A 14432-nucleotide genomic window follows, 5' to 3' on the forward strand; every position below is an offset into this window, starting at 1 on the left:
GATTTTTAAGTGTTAAGTTTTCTTTAATAGTTCTTTTGAAAGTTTTAAAGTTCTCATAAACTTCTTTAGCGTTCCGATAATGTTTACATATTTGAGAGTCAGAGTTCCCACGCAATTTCATGTATAAATAGAATAGTTTCCATCTTTCTCTGTGGGGGGAGAGAAATAATTGATTGATCTTTGGACCAGTGTGGTTGGAGAGGTGGTAATTCCACCCTCCAATCCACAGCCACCTTTGGAATTCTATAAATACCAGATGTTCCAATAAAACTCTGTCTCTTTCTCCTTTGAACTTCCCAAGCTCCTGTGTCCTCATTTCGTGTCCAATAGCGACATCAGTGGGCCTGGCTGAGCTGGCAGGACACTGAGGCTGCTGAACTTCCAGCTCCCCTTCTCACACAATGGGCATTGTGTGGTTCCCTGGGCCTGGGGCTTTGGAGAACAAGCTCCAGGTGTCAGCTCACCTGGTGCAGACAATTTATCATCTGGTAACATGAGGTCACAGAGTAGGCTATGACATCACAGAGTGGGGTATGTGAGGTCATCGAGCAGCAATGGCATCATAGACTGCCTCAGTGACATCACAGAGCTGGCTGTGACATCACAGGGCAGAGGTCTGACATCACAGAGCAGACTATGACATCACAGACTCTGCTGTGACCTCAGAGACCAGCTGTGTGACATTAGAGAATGGGCTGTGACATCCCAGAGCAGGCTGTGACATCCCAGAGGGGCTGTGTGACATCCCAGGAGGGCTCTGTGAGGTCACTGGGTTGGTCACTCCGCCCCAGCTCCCCCTCACAGTTTCTCCCAACAACTCCAATGCTGTTCATGCCCAGCGGGGTCCCTGTCCCCCGGTATCCCCCCGGCCCACCTGGAGCCACAGCCTCCACCAAAGGATGTTCCACAGGATCCACCCCAGAGCCTGACACGGGCACAAGGGGCTGGGCTGTGTGACCAGGACATCAAGGACGTGGATTACCCAGGGCCCTGTGGCCTGGGTTGGGTTCCCCAGGGCAGGAAAGATGTCTGGCAGCTGGAGCAGGCTTAGGGAAGGGCCTCCAAGGTGGGGCTGGAGCCCCTGGGCTGTGAGCAGAGGCTGAGGGAGCTGGGCTTGTCCAGCCCGGAGCAGGGAAGGCTGAGGGGCTCCTCATCCCAGCCTGGCAGTGCCAGCGAGGAGGGGATGGAGAACACAGAGCCAGGCTCTTCACTGGGGGCCTGCTGGGAGACAAAAGCCAATGGGTGGAAGGGGACAGAGGGGAGATCAGCCAGGCCAGGAGGAGATGAAATGAGTCAGGCTGGTTTCAGCATTTCCTCAACACCAAAAGCAGCCTGACCTCCCTTCTCCATCCACCACTGACAGCTTTGCAAATCAGGAATTGTTCTGAGCTGTTTTATCCCCGCTCCAGGACGAGCATCCTGACACAAGAACTTAATTGTGGTTATATCTTTCACAGAACCACGTTTGTCTAAAATCAATTTTAGTATGGAAATCACCTGTGGATGGTGGACTCATCAGACACTGCTGGGACGTTGCACATAGCTCAGGGAAGAGCGTGATTGTTATTAAATTGTGCCCTGTTCTACTATGGTCTGATGGCCAGGGACAGGGACAAGCCATCCAAGCCCCTCCCAAGCATCCCCCAGGGCAAGAGGCACAGAGACCCCTCGAGCATCCCCTGGGTACCGGACAAAATAAACTTGGCAGAAATTAATTTAACTCTGCATAAATACTTTGATGAATATTTGATCTTCCCACAAGTCACTTGCGATGGGAATGCAAACAAATCCCAAACATGAATAAACTGACAATAGAAGCAGTTCTGTGGCAATTCCAAGTTTCATCAGTTCCTGCACAGCTCCAGCTCTGCTGCTGGCAGGTTCTGATCAAAGAAAAGTGGAAATTCGGCTCAATACAGGTTATTCAAAGGAAGGGAAAGCTCTGTGTAGCTGTCACAAAGGTGACAGGGACGAAGAAAATGATTCTCACATTTGGCAAAGCCCCCAAGCCTGTAAATTTGGGGGTTATTAGGGAATTTAGCTACTTGAGCTGGGCTTCTTCTAGGACTTGAGTAGCCTTGTGTTCCTCACCTTGTGATGAATGATCCTTGTCAGTCTGGCTCCCTTTCCTCCAGTGATCTGAACAAACTTTTCAAGGAAGGACAACAAAATATTTTCTTTACACTGGCCACCCACAACCGCCATTTTCCTAATAAGTTCTCCCATAAGTCCCTCAGAGGAAGCTGCATCCAAGTTTCCAAGAGTTCCTCCAGAAAGAGCCAGAACCTCCTCAGAGGAGGGAACCATGCTGTTGTCAAAGGCACTTGGGGTCAGGCAACAGTGCCCTGAACTCACTGCACCAAAATAGTGTCACAATCTGTTAATAAAATTCTTAGAGAGGTGCCTCTGCCCCAATTAAGGTGCTAACGAGACCAAATCCAAAGTGGATTTTATTGAACAGGAAATGTGAGGTAGAGAGAGAGATGGAAAGAAAGAGAAAAGGGGGAGAGCAAGGGAGTGACAGGGACAGAGACCTCCCCTGGGGCAGGGCGAGTGTGACATTGTCCCCTGTGTGCGGGGCCTTCCCAGGGTGGGGTTTTACACCTGAGCCAGTTTGGGTAAGGGGGGTGGTGTTCACCCCCCACCCCGAGCAGGGATTGCCTCACTGTTTCAGGTGACAATGTAAGATGTAACCAAAAGTGTGTTTTCAGTCACCATCTTCATGAACTGTGATAAACAGGTGGGGCAGTGTTCTTTATCTCTGCCATGACTCAGCCCTGATAACGCCCTGCAGGGGCCATCTTCTGTTAATGGGCCATTGAGTGTCACTGCAGGACTGATAAAATTACATCACCCCATTGTGGGATGCTCCGCCCAGGGGGAGGAACCAAGCATTCCTGCCTGGATATAATCTCACCCTTGCAACACCAGGAGCACCTTGCCTACTGGATTCCCAGAGGACAAGAGCTCCATAAGCACCACTGGACCTTCAGAGGAAGACCAGACCCTTCTGCAGGATCCCCGCTTTGACAGAATCACGTTCATCACTCCAACAGGACTGCAGCCACCATTTCATCAGACTGCTACCACCACCCTGCCCAACAGGGTGTCAGGTTATATCCTGACTGTCAGATTAAGCCAGTGTTTCTGGATCATTGCCGTGATCCTAATTTTCTCATTAAATTGTAATTCCAGCATAAATTCTTGCCCTGCTTTGCTCCAAACCAGTACAAAACTCAGTGTGCGCACCATTTGTTTTCTTCCCAAAACAGAATTTCCCATCCCCAAACCGTCGCCACATGGGGGAGGAGGCTGCAAGGATGACGAAGGAGCCCTGGGACCCCCAGGCAGGTGAGGAGGAAGTCAGTGCCCCTTTCCCCCTCTCTCCTGCTCCATCTCCCCCATGTCCTCCATGGCCCCTGGCTGCAGGACAACCCCGCTGCCGACGCCGTCCTGCCGGGGATGCACTGGGGGGATCTCCTTCCCCTTCCCTCTGGCACGGAGGCAAATCCCATCCTCTCCTTGTCCTTCCCCCCCAGACCAGGAGCTGAGGATGGAGACCAGGGAGGATAAATCCCCACAGGCGAACCTCGTAGAAGATGCTGTTTTGAGCAGCTCCACAGTGCAGGAATCCAGTAGGGAGGAAAATCCCAAGATATCTCACAGGAGGAAGGGCTGCAAACCCAGCCCAGGGTGCTCTGAGGAGGAAAGACCCACCCTGTACCAGGAAGGTGGACAGAGCTCCAGCCAGAGCTTGGAGCTGGTGGTCCATGAGCAGCTCCATGATGGGGAAAAGCCCCACAAGTGCTTGGAATGTGGGAAGAGCTTCAGGTGGAGCAACAACCTGACCTGCCACCAGATGATCCACACCGGGGAATGGCCCTATGAGTGTGAGGAGTGTGGGAAGGGCTTCAGCTGCAGATCCAAACTCGTCATCCACCAACGCATCCACACTGGGGAGAGGCCCTACGAGTGTGGGGAATGTGGGAAGAGCTTCAGCCGAAGGTCCTACTTGATCTGCCACCAGATCATCCACACTGGAGAATGGCCATACAAATGTGGGGAATGTGGGAAAGGCTTCAGCCAGAGGTCCCAACTGATCATCCACCAAATGATCCACACTGGGGAGAGGCCCTACGAGTGTCCTGAGTGTCAGAAGAGGTTTCAGACCAGCTCCCATCTCCTCCTGCACCAGCAGATTCACACAGAGGAGAGGCCCTTCCTCTGCCCTGACTGCGGGAAGGGCTTCAAACACAACTCCACCCTCGTCACCCACCAGCGCATCTACACCGGGGAGAGGCCCTACGAGTGTCCCACATGTGGGAAGAGCTTCTCCAGCAGCTCTGCCTTGATCAAACACCAACGGACCCACCGCTAAGGGAAGCCCCCTGCAAGTGCCCCAACTGCAGGAAGAGCTTTGTGCACTGCTTCAACTCCATCCCCCATGGGTGGACCCACGTTGGTCAGAGCCCCGGTGACCCACATTCCCTGTGATCCACGTTGGGAAGACACCTGGCTGGTTATCATTTTGGTTTGGCCCTAATATTCTTCTGATGTATCTTCATCACATAAAAACCCCTGAAATAGGACAAAAAAAGAAAGAAATTTGTCAGAGATGTCTAAAGTCTCACCATTTCACAGCTAATTGAGGGGGAATTTATGGTTTGGGGACATATTATGGAAGATTTGTTGGTCCTTGGGGGATTTTGGGCAGGGTTCTTCATCTCTCTGCATTCCAAACAACAAACAACAGTCCCACTGAAAACAACACAATCTTACCCCAAAATAGTCTCAATCCCATCTATAAATGGCTTGTTCTAACCTCAAAAAACCTCAATCCCATGCCAAAATTACTCAATTCCTTAGCCTCTAGTGTGAGATGGGGTTGGAAGAAGATTGGGAGAAGTGGGATCCAAATTTGGAGCAGTGGGATTGGGTTGTGTGGGACTGGGTGGGCAGGATGTATTTTAGCAGTAAAGAAAACTTTCAGAATTATTGATTCCTGTCCCATTCATTTTCCATCAGTTCTGGTTTGTTTTCCCGAGTGCCGCCTTCTCAGCTGTTTGTGTTTGTGTCCTCTTTTCTCTCCTTCCTTTCTTTGCCTGCTCTGTTTCTCTTTCAGTGTCTCCCTTGACCCAGGGCAGCTCCCACCAAAGGCCCTGCCCTGATTTCATTCCCAATCCAGGAGCTACAACCACCATGGGTGAAGTTTTGAAGGCTGTGGCAGTGAAATGTCACTGTAGGATCTTGCTCCACTTGGCTTCTGGATCTTCCATAAGAGTTCTGCCTTCAGGGGCAGGAAGATCTTTTCCTGGCTGGGAACTGGAATTCCAGCCCCTGGGAGCATGTGCCATGGATCCCAGAGGGGCATTCCCGAGGCTCCCAGGGTGCTGCTCCTGCCGTGCCTCCCAAGGAGCTGTGAAGGGCCAGGGGACAAGGTGCAACAGCTGTGTTGGTTCTGCAGTGCCACAAGGGCCCCTGGTTCCATGAGTTTCCACACTGCCAGCAGCGGTTCCTGGGTTCCCGTGGTGCCCTGCTGTGTCACCATGGATATTTGGTGGCATGAAGTTCCTCAGTGTCACAATGGCCTACCTGACTCCATGAGCTTCCACAGTGTCCAAATGGCCTCCTTGGATGGGCAGTGTCACCATTGGCCATTGGCTCCATGCAGCCCCGCTGGGTCACCGTGGGCTCCTTGGTTCCATGAGGTTCTGGGGGTATCTCCATGGCCTCCTTGGATCCACAGTGTCACAATGGATCACTGGATCCACGTGGCCCTGCTGTGTCACCATGGCCTCTTGCTTCCATGGGACCCCAGGGTCACAATTGACTCCTTGCTTCCACGTCACCCCCTCAGTGCCAAAATGGCCCCTTCCTTCCATGGAAGCAAGGGAAGAGCAGTTCTCTTTTTGCATTCAAAAGAGAGCTTAAAGGTGAGGATGGCACCAGCAGCTTCCATCTGCAACAGAGATCCAGGGAAAGGACAGGGACAGAGAATTCAGCTGGGAGACTCAGAGAATTCTGCTTCCAGAGATCATTTCTGGCCACACTGTCCCCTGTAGAAAGGTGACACCATTCCAGGCAGCCTGTACTGAGCAGGTGCTTCCTGAGTGGAGTTTGTTGTTCAGGAAACCTGCTCAGGCTTTTCCATTCTTTCCTTCCCAAGAGGAAAACTTCTCCTGGGCCTGTGTGCAGGCAGAGCCCTGAGGAGAGCAGGTGGGACACAGTGCACTGGGCTGGGACATGGAGCTGCAGAGCTCAGGGACAAGGTTCTGCTGCAGGGCACAGGGATGTCAGTGCCAGGTGGGCCATGTCAGACATGGTGAGGCTGGGGCTGGGGAGCAGCTTGTCCAAACAGGGTCAGCCCTCAAGGGGCTCATTCTTCTACATGCCCAGACCTCCTAAGGAGACATTCAGCATCAAGATCACCTGGGGAATGCTTCTATCAGCTCTTCTCTGAACCAGAAATTTTTAAAAAATACTTACTTGATTAAATAAAAAACTATGAGGTGCACTTTGAAATCTTTCTCTTTTACAGAACTCCAATCAGTTGCACAAGCCCTGGAGACTTGAAGACCATTTAAGTAAGTGAAAGACCCCCAAAGGCTTTCTATATTTAAAGATACCCACGATGGATTTGGGGCTGTGTCCAGGACACTCAGACACTGAGAAGGCTGAAGAAGCTGCTCAAGGAGTCAGAAGCAAAACTCCAAGGCCCTTGCAGCATCACTGGGCCCCACTGAGGGCAGGGCCTGCAAAGGCTCCCCAGGGACTGGTGAGAGCAGATCCTTGAGGCCAGGACAGCAGGGAGCCAAAGGCTCAGAGCAGGGAACTGCAATGCTGAGCAAGGCCTGGGCTGGCTGGGGGAAGCAGAAAGGCCAAGCCCTGAGCCCAGCCTGGCACAGCAGGGCCTGTCCCTCACGGGTGGCTCAGGGCTGTTTGTGGGGCAGTGGGATGTGAGGGGCAGCAAGGACAAATGTCACAAATCTGTGTGACACTCCAGATCCTCATGGAACCAAGGGCCCGGTGTGACACTGTGGGAAGTTGTGGAACCAAGGGATCACTGTGGCACTGTTGGGCCCATGGAACCAAGGGGCCATTGTGACACTGTGGGGCCTCATGGAATCAAGGAGACCATTGTGGAACTCGGTGGCCCCAAGGAACCAAGGGTCCGTGGTGACCTTGTGGAGCCCGCAGTGTCACAGAGGAGCTGTTGTGACACAGCGAGGGCGTGTGGAGCCAAGGGGCCATTGTGACACATCAGGGCTCTGTGGAACCAAGGGGCCATTGTGACACTGCAGAAGCAAGGGGGACATTGTGACACTCCAGGGCCTCATGGAACCAAGGAGACCATTGTGACACTGTGGGGTCCCACAAAACCAAGGGAACATGGAACAGATCTGGCTGGCTTGGCCACCTGGGGCTACCTCTCATCTGCCTTTGAGACACTGGGACCATGTGCTTTTCTTTCTTATAGGAAAAACCATCCATCTCCACCAGGCACCCATGGCCAAAATTAGGCATCTGCCTCCAGAATTCCCTATATCCAAGGACAGCTCCCAGACAGAAGCTGCCAGGACTGACAAGTCTGGCTGGCCTTGGCTTCCTGAGGGCTGGCACTCATGTGCCTCTGAAACACTGGAGCTCTGTGCTTTCCTTCCTAATGAAAAGAACTCATCTTCCTGTCCAGCCACCCACGGCCAAAATTGAGATTCCACCTCCAAAATTCCCAGGGTCCATGGATAGCCCCTAGATGAAAGATGCCAGGAGAGACAGGTCTGGCTGGCTTGGCCTAAGGGTGGCCACCTCTCATCTTCTTCCAGAACACTTGGACTTCATGCTTTTCTTTCCTGCACCAAAAAATCATCCAATCCTGACCAGGTGCCCATGGCCAAAATTGGGATTCCACCTCCAAAAGTCTGTACATCCAAGGATTGCTCCCCAGTGAAATCAGCCAGGACAGACAGGTCTGGATGCCCTTGGCCTCTTGGGGGCTGCCTCTCACCTGCTTTCAAAACACCGGGGCTCAGTGCTTTCCTTCCTATAGAAAAGAACTGCCCTTCTTCTCAAGGTGTCCGTGGTCAAAATTGAGATTCCTTCTCCCAAATTCCATATATCCAAAGATCCCTCCACAACAAAAGCTGCCAGGACAAACAGGTCTGGCTGGCTTGGCTTCCCAGGAACCCCATCTCTCTCGTGTTCTGTCTTTGAAACACTTGGGCTCAGTGTTTTCCTTCCTATGGAATAGAACTGTCCTTCTTATCTACACAGAAATGGCCAAAATTGGGGTTCCACCTCCCAAATTCCCTATATCCAAGGGTTGCTTTCAGACAAAAGCTATCAGGACAGAGACATCTTGCTGCCTTAGGCCTCTGATAGCCGCCTTTCATCTGCCCCTCAAGCACCGGTGTTCCGTGCTTTTCTTTACATGGAAAAGAATTGTGTTTCTCCTCCAGGTGTCCATGTCTGAAATTGGGATTCCACCTCAAAAATTCCCTATATCCGAGGGCTGTTCCCAGCCAAAATCTGCCAGTACCGTCAAGTCTGGCTGGCCTTGGCCTCTGGTGGCTGCCCCTGCCACACTGGGGCTCGATTCTTTCCTTCCCATGGAGATCCCTGTGACACTGTGGGCACCTCATGGAACCAAGGGGATCATTGTGGCACCACTGGAGCCCATGGAACCAAGGGGCCATGGTGACACAGCGGGGCTTCATGGACCCAGAGACCATCATGACTCTGTGAGGCCTGATGGAACCATGGAGGCCATGAGGACCCTTCAGGGCCTCGTGTCACCAAGGGGCATTGTGACACCTCAGGGCCTCCTGGGAGCAAGGGACCATTGGGACACTGTGGGGCCCCATGGAACCGAGGGAACATGGAACAGGTCTGGCTGGCTTGGCCTCCCAGGGGCCACCTGACAGGTCTGGCTGATCTTGGAATGCCAAGGGCTGCCTCTCATCAGCTCCTGGAGCACTGGGGCTTCGTGCTTTCCTTGCTGTGGGAAAGAACTGTCCATCTTTTCAGATGCCCATTGCCAAAACTGGTTTCCTCCCTGAAAAATTTCCTCTATGCAAGAGTATCTCCCAGAAAAAAACCTGCCAACTCTGGCTGGCCTTGCCTTCTGATGGTCACCTCTCATCCACCTGGGAAACATTGGGGCTCTGTTCCTTCCTTCCTATTGAAAAGAACCTGGCCTTCATGTCCAAGGTCCATGACAAAAATTAGAATTTGGCCTCCCAAATTCCATATATCCAAGGATTTCTCCCTGACAAATGTAGCCAGGACAGACAGGTCAGGCTGGCCCTGTCCTCTAGTGATTTTCTTAGACTATGAGCTGCTGCTGCTCTGCTCTGGCCTGGCTGCTGAGATCCTGGCCCTGCCCCCTGCGCCGCCCAGCCTGACACAGCCCCAGCGCAGCCGCTGCACAAACCTCCATGGGAAAACAGCTCCTGCCGCAAGGACCCAGCCCGGCCGGGCTCACGCAACCATCTGCAGGCCCCGCCTGAGATATTGACTCTTCCCGTGCTTCCATCCTCCCTCCAGGGAGAGAAAAGGACAAAGTGCAGGCACACACAGGAGCAACGTGAAGACACCGAGGTCAGTGAAGAGGAAGTTGAGTCCCAGATGGGAGGGATGAGGAGATGCCTTGACCTTGGGGCTGAAATCCTCTGGTAAAGCCGTGGAGAAGGATGGAATTGATACATCAGACTCTCTTTTTCCCTATAATGCATTGAAAAGAATGGGGAGATGACTTGCTCAGCAAAGGCCTCCCTGCTAAAGGAAGCAAATGCTGCAGTAGCTGTGATCCCATGAGAAGTTTGAACAGACAAAGAGAGCAGAGTGATGAGACCCTGTGCCCTCAGTGAGAGAAGAAGAAGATCTCTGTTCCCGGAGATGAAGAGGATTTCAGAAATAGATGAAGAGAACCTTTGCTCTTAAACAGCTCATCTTTAAACCAATACCCCATAAGATGGCATGGCCCATAAACACAGCTGTGGGAAAAGCTGTAAAAAATGGGAGGGACTTCACGATTGCAGATTATTCCAGGCAGCTGCTATTTGTGGAAATGAAAAGCCATGAGAGAACTGTTTTCTTGTGGAGAAGTCTCCATAACATGAACAAGAGGAACTTCTCTCCCTAAGTGGACTGAAGAAAGACTATTCAAGAGGTGGAAAACTGACAGAAAATTTTAGGTTTTGTCTCTTTACATTGTCAGGTTGTATGGAGAGGAAATGTTCTTGAAGTTTTGTTCAGATTCTTATTACTCTTTCTTTTAGTTACTGTTAATAAACTTTGATTTACACCATTTTAATGTTTTGAGCCTACTTTGCCTTTCTCCTAATCCTATCTCAGAGCAGGAAATGAGTAAGTATATTCTAGAGAGTGCACTGGCAACTAGCCAGCACTGAACCCACCACACTAATTGATGCATTGGACGAGAAATCTCAAATTGTGAACCAAAAGCACTACAGAAACTTCCTGATGAACTGCATTGAGCAGAGGGAAATCAAGGCAGAGCCATGGTTTGTCAGGACTTGCTTGATCCTAATGAGCCCCGTGGTGCATTTGGAGCTGAGCCCTGGAACCTCAGGGCCTGAGAGGAGATTGCACAAACCTTTCCAGGAGTCAAAGTCACAAGAAAAGCCCAAAGTTTCTCCAGGCATTAATGGGTGCCACTGAGGTCCATCCCCAACACAGGCTCCTCATGAGCTCCTTGGAGGAGAGAACTGGAGGCCAGGACGGCGCAGAAACCTCACAGAGACTCAAAATGGCACAAAAACCTCTCAGTATGAAAAGGAAAATCCAAAGTACCTTAAAAAATTTGAGTATCTCAAAGTATTAATGAGCCCCACTGAGTGCCAGCGCAAAGCTCTCAAGGGACTCGTTAAAGCAGATAATTGGGGCCATGATTGCACAAACCTCTCACAGAGTCTGTATCGAAAGGGAAACACCAAGTCCCTTAAAAGAACTGAAGTACCTTGAAGCATTAATGAGCCCCACTGAGTGTTGTTGCTGACAAAGCCTCTCCAGGGACTAATTACAGCAAATAATTGGAGGCCATGATTGCAGAAAGCTCTCAGAGACTGCAAGGCTAAAGCCAAAGTCCTTTGAAAAACCTGCAGTCCCTGGGAGCATTGTGGAGCCCCCAGGGCCATTCCTGAGCAAGGCTCCCCAGGGACTCCTTCCAGAAGATCCTTGAGGCCACTGGGATGTGGGCTAGGGGGGGATGCTGAGGGCAGGACAAGGGGCTGACAGTGGCCAGCCTGGCTGGGGCTGTGCCAGGAGGCCCCAGTGCCTCAGGACAAGGTGTCTCCTGACAGCCCTTGGTGGCACAGACCCTGCTGTGCCCCAGGCCACCAAGACTGGGCTTCTCTTTGTCCCCACCTGTCATCAGTGCCTGCAGTTCTCTGCTCTGCCTGGGGCCTGGGGACACTTTCTCACTCGTGTCCCACACTGGGACCCATTAAAAGTCAAAGAACCTTTGGAGTTGGATTCTGACTTGGAGTTCTGGAGAGGTTTCTTCAGCTCCCTCTCAGGGCCTGATGTTCAGGGCCTGAGCACAAAGCCCCAGAGGCTCATTCAAGTCCTTGTGCTGTGTCTGTGCTGCTGAGCTGGGCCGGGCTCCTGGCACAGAGGGTGATGCTGGTAAGCAAGCAGAGCTTCAAAAGCACATTTCTCTGGATGAGCAGCTCTTCTGCCAGCCCAGCAGGGCTGGGGCACCGCCTGCAGCCAGCGCGGGCACAGCCCAGAGGCACAGAGAGCTTCAATCAGTCAGGGCTGGGAAGGTGCTGAGAAGTGCCTGGGGCAGAATCACTGCCAGCCCTTGGCACAGGAACCTCTGGCTGCAGGACAATGCAGCTGCAGCTCCTGCAGTGATCTCCTCAAGCTGGAACATCCCAATGCCCACAGCCCCTGTGAGTCCATTCTCTGATGGTCTCTTGTGCAGAGCAGCCAGGGGTGCCCAGGGCTGTCCTGCAGAGCAGGGTCCTGCAGCCCAGGGCGCTGTGCTGGGCCAGGGACTCTGCTGCCTGCCAGGGACAGCTCTCAGCCGGCCCGGGGAGCTGCTGCCAGCGCTGGGGAACAAGATGTGGGTGGAAGGAGACAGCTGGAAAGGCTTGGAATTGTTCTCCTTGTGTGGTGAGGATGCTGCACTGTTCAGGACTGCTCCCAGCATGGCATTTAACTGCAGAACATTTCCAGGCAGATTATACAGGGAGCACAGCAAGGCAGGGGCTGCATAAATTGGCAAATCCTGCATTTTTAATTCTACTGCTCTGGGTTACCTGGATAGGAAATTGCACATAGATATTCATCTCTCAGTTTAGGCTGAGAAAAACAGAATTTTTCTCTATGACATTAATAAACCAGGCAGTGACAGAAATCAGCGAAGGGCCCCTTAGAGGCAGCATCAGTATCGCTTTTCCAGCCTCCTCAGGGTTGGACTGACATTGCCATCGGAGCCCGCAGAGCCAGAGCTGCCCCTGGGCAGAGCCAGAGATGGGAGGGGTCTGCAGGGCAGAGCTGAGCCCCCAGGGTTGGGCTGGGCTCTGGCAGCACTGGCAGGGCCCAGCCCTGGGAACAGGGAAGCAGCTGCTGGCAGGGACAGCTCCAGGCAGCAGAGCCCAGGGCAGGCAGTGGGGGGAAAATGCCCCCAGGCCGGGCTGGGATATTTAAAGTTCTCTCCAAAGTCAACTATTCCATGATTAATTTGAATACAGATCCCAATGCCAAGGCACAGCAAATGTCCAACAGCAGCTCCATCAGCCACTTCCTCCTGCTGGCACTGGCAGAGACGCGGCAGCTGCAGCTCCTGCACTTCTGCCTCTTGCTGGGCATCTCCCTGGCTGCCCTCCTGGGCAACGGCCTCATCATCAGCGCCGGAGCCTGCGGCCACCACCTGCACACGCCCATGTTCTTCTTCCTGCTCAACCTGGCCCTCAGCCACCTGGGCTCCATCTGCACCACTGTCCCCAAAGCCATGCACAATTCCCTCTGGGACACCAGCACCATCTCCTACACAGCATGTGCTGCTCAGGTTTTTTTTTTGTTTTCTGCGCTGCAGCAGAGTATTTCCTGCTAACCATCATGTGCTACGACCGCTACATGTCCATCTGCAAACCCATGCACTACGGGACCCTCCTGGGCAGCAGAGCTTGTGCCCATATGGCAGCAGCTGCCTGGGCCAGTGCCTTTCTCAATGCTCTCATGCACACAGCCAATACATTTTCCCTGCCCCTGTGCTATGGCAATGCCCTGGGACAGTTCTTCTGTGAAATCCCACACATCCTCAAGCTCTCCTGCTCACAGTCAAACCTCAGAGAACTTGGGCTCATTGCTGTTAGTGGCTGTTTGGTATTTGGCTGTTTTGTGTTCATTGTTTTCTCCTATGTGCAGATCTTCAGGGCCGTGCTGAGGATCCCCTCTGAGCAGGGATGGCACAAAGCCTTTTCCACCTGCCTCCCTCATCTGGCTGTGGTCTCCCTGTTCCTCAGCACTATCATGTTTGCTCACCTGAAGCCACCCTCGATGTCCTCCCCATCCCTGGATCTGGCCCTGTCAGTTCTGTACTCGGTGGTGCCTCCAGCCCTGAACCCCCTCATCTACAGCCTGAGGAACCAGGAGCTCAAGGCTGCAGTGAGGAGACTGATGACTGCATAGTTTTGGAAATATTAAACTGCTGAGAAATTTTGCAAAATAACTTATAATAAAAGTCATCTTTGGTACTTCTTGTTGGTTTCATTTTGCATGTTCTTTTTCTTTGTTTCATTTTTTCAATATTGTCCACAAAGAAATGTCATTGTTTGTGCCATTTCTCATTTTGTTTCTCTCCACTTTCCCTGTGGCCACAGACTGTGTCAATGAGGGGTTGCGCTCTCGGTGGCTTTAAAGGAACTCAAGGATCTCCCAGCACAGATTTCTGCAGAGCTGCCCTTTTGTTGCCTTCTCTGGAGCTGCAGCAGCAATGTCTGTGTGCAGAGCTGGGGGCAGATCAGTGCTGGCACAGCAGCTGTGCCCAGCAGCAGCAGCAGCACTTGGTGTTGCCAGTGCTGCTCCCGTGGCCCTGCCCCGCTGCCCTGGTGGCCCTGGTGTTGCTGCAGGGCCTGAGTGCTCTCGGGGCCGGGCACAGTCCTGGGGGTGGCAGTGCCGGGGCTGCAGCAGGGACAGGCCATGGGCACTGCTGGGGCAGCGCTGACGCCTCAGGCCAGGGCCTGGGGGCTCCAGGCTCCTTGCCCAGGCTCTCTCAAGAACACGGCCAGGCCAATGCTCAGCACAGAAAACCCCCGTCAGCAGCCCCAGGCTGGCTGTGGGCAGGCTGGGGGCAAACAGCATGGCTGGTGCTCTGCCAGGGCCCTGGGGGAGACGGGAAGGAGCAGCAGAGCAGGGGCTGATCCATCCCCAGTGCGCTGCACAGCCCAGGGCAGCGTCCCAGA

General features: G+C 52.9%; 3 protein-coding genes across 5 annotated transcripts; all 3 read left to right on the top strand.

Moving 5' to 3' along the window:
- Nucleotides 1-2599: 2599 nt before the first annotated feature.
- Nucleotides 2600-4416, top strand: LOC128783185 (zinc finger protein 239-like). 2 transcript variants are annotated; one of them, XM_053933814.1, is made up of 3 exons: nt 2600-3113; nt 3273-3351; nt 3540-4416. In XM_053933814.1, the coding sequence occupies exons 2-3, from the start codon at nt 3300-3302 to the stop codon at nt 4376-4378; spliced, it is 891 nt and encodes a 296-aa protein (XP_053789789.1). In that variant the 5' UTR covers nt 2600-3113; nt 3273-3299; the 3' UTR covers nt 4379-4416. The 2 variants fall into 2 exon arrangements, with proteins under 2 accessions (XP_053789789.1, XP_053789788.1); XM_053933813.1 differs by having other exon boundaries at nt 3273-4416.
- A 1180-nt stretch (nt 4417-5596) lies between these two features.
- On the top strand, nt 5597-10312 carry LOC128783186 (uncharacterized). 2 transcript variants are annotated; one of them, XR_008429027.1, is made up of 2 exons: nt 5597-9597; nt 9739-10312. XR_008429027.1 is itself a non-coding variant. In XM_053933815.1 (2 exons), the coding sequence occupies exon 2, from the start codon at nt 7974-7976 to the stop codon at nt 8916-8918; it is 945 nt and encodes a 314-aa protein (XP_053789790.1). In that variant the 5' UTR covers nt 5597-6584; nt 7478-7973; the 3' UTR covers nt 8919-10312. The 2 variants fall into 2 exon arrangements, 1 of the variants encoding a protein (XP_053789790.1); XM_053933815.1 differs by having other exon boundaries at nt 5597-6584; nt 7478-10312.
- Nucleotides 10313-12383: 2071 nt separating this feature from the next.
- On the top strand, nt 12384-13659 carry LOC128783193 (olfactory receptor 14I1-like). The gene is made up of 2 exons (XM_053933823.1): nt 12384-13036; nt 13396-13659. The coding sequence occupies exons 1-2, from the start codon at nt 12647-12649 to the stop codon at nt 13657-13659; spliced, it is 654 nt and encodes a 217-aa protein (XP_053789798.1). The 5' UTR covers nt 12384-12646.
- Nucleotides 13660-14432: the final 773 nt, after the last annotated feature.

This window comes from Vidua chalybeata, unplaced genomic scaffold (assembly GCF_026979565.1).
Source record: "Vidua chalybeata isolate OUT-0048 unplaced genomic scaffold, bVidCha1 merged haplotype W_reject_23, whole genome shotgun sequence".
In the NCBI taxonomy this organism is placed as follows: Eukaryota; Metazoa; Chordata; class Aves; order Passeriformes; family Viduidae; genus Vidua; species Vidua chalybeata.

Coding starts and splice junctions, on each gene's coding strand:
- LOC128783186 (XM_053933815.1), top strand. CDS start 7,974: ATGCCCTTGGCCTCTTGGGGGCTGCCTCTCACCTGCTTTCAAAACACC.
- LOC128783193 (XM_053933823.1), top strand. CDS start 12,647: ATGCCCCCAGGCCGGGCTGGGATATTTAAAGTTCTCTCCAAAGTCAAC. Junction 13,037..13,395: donor ACACAGCATGTGCTGCTCAG/GTTTTTTTTTTG, acceptor TCCTATGTGCAG/ATCTTCAGGGCCGTGCTGAG.
- LOC128783185 (XM_053933813.1), top strand. CDS start 3,404: ATGTCCTCCATGGCCCCTGGCTGCAGGACAACCCCGCTGCCGACGCCG.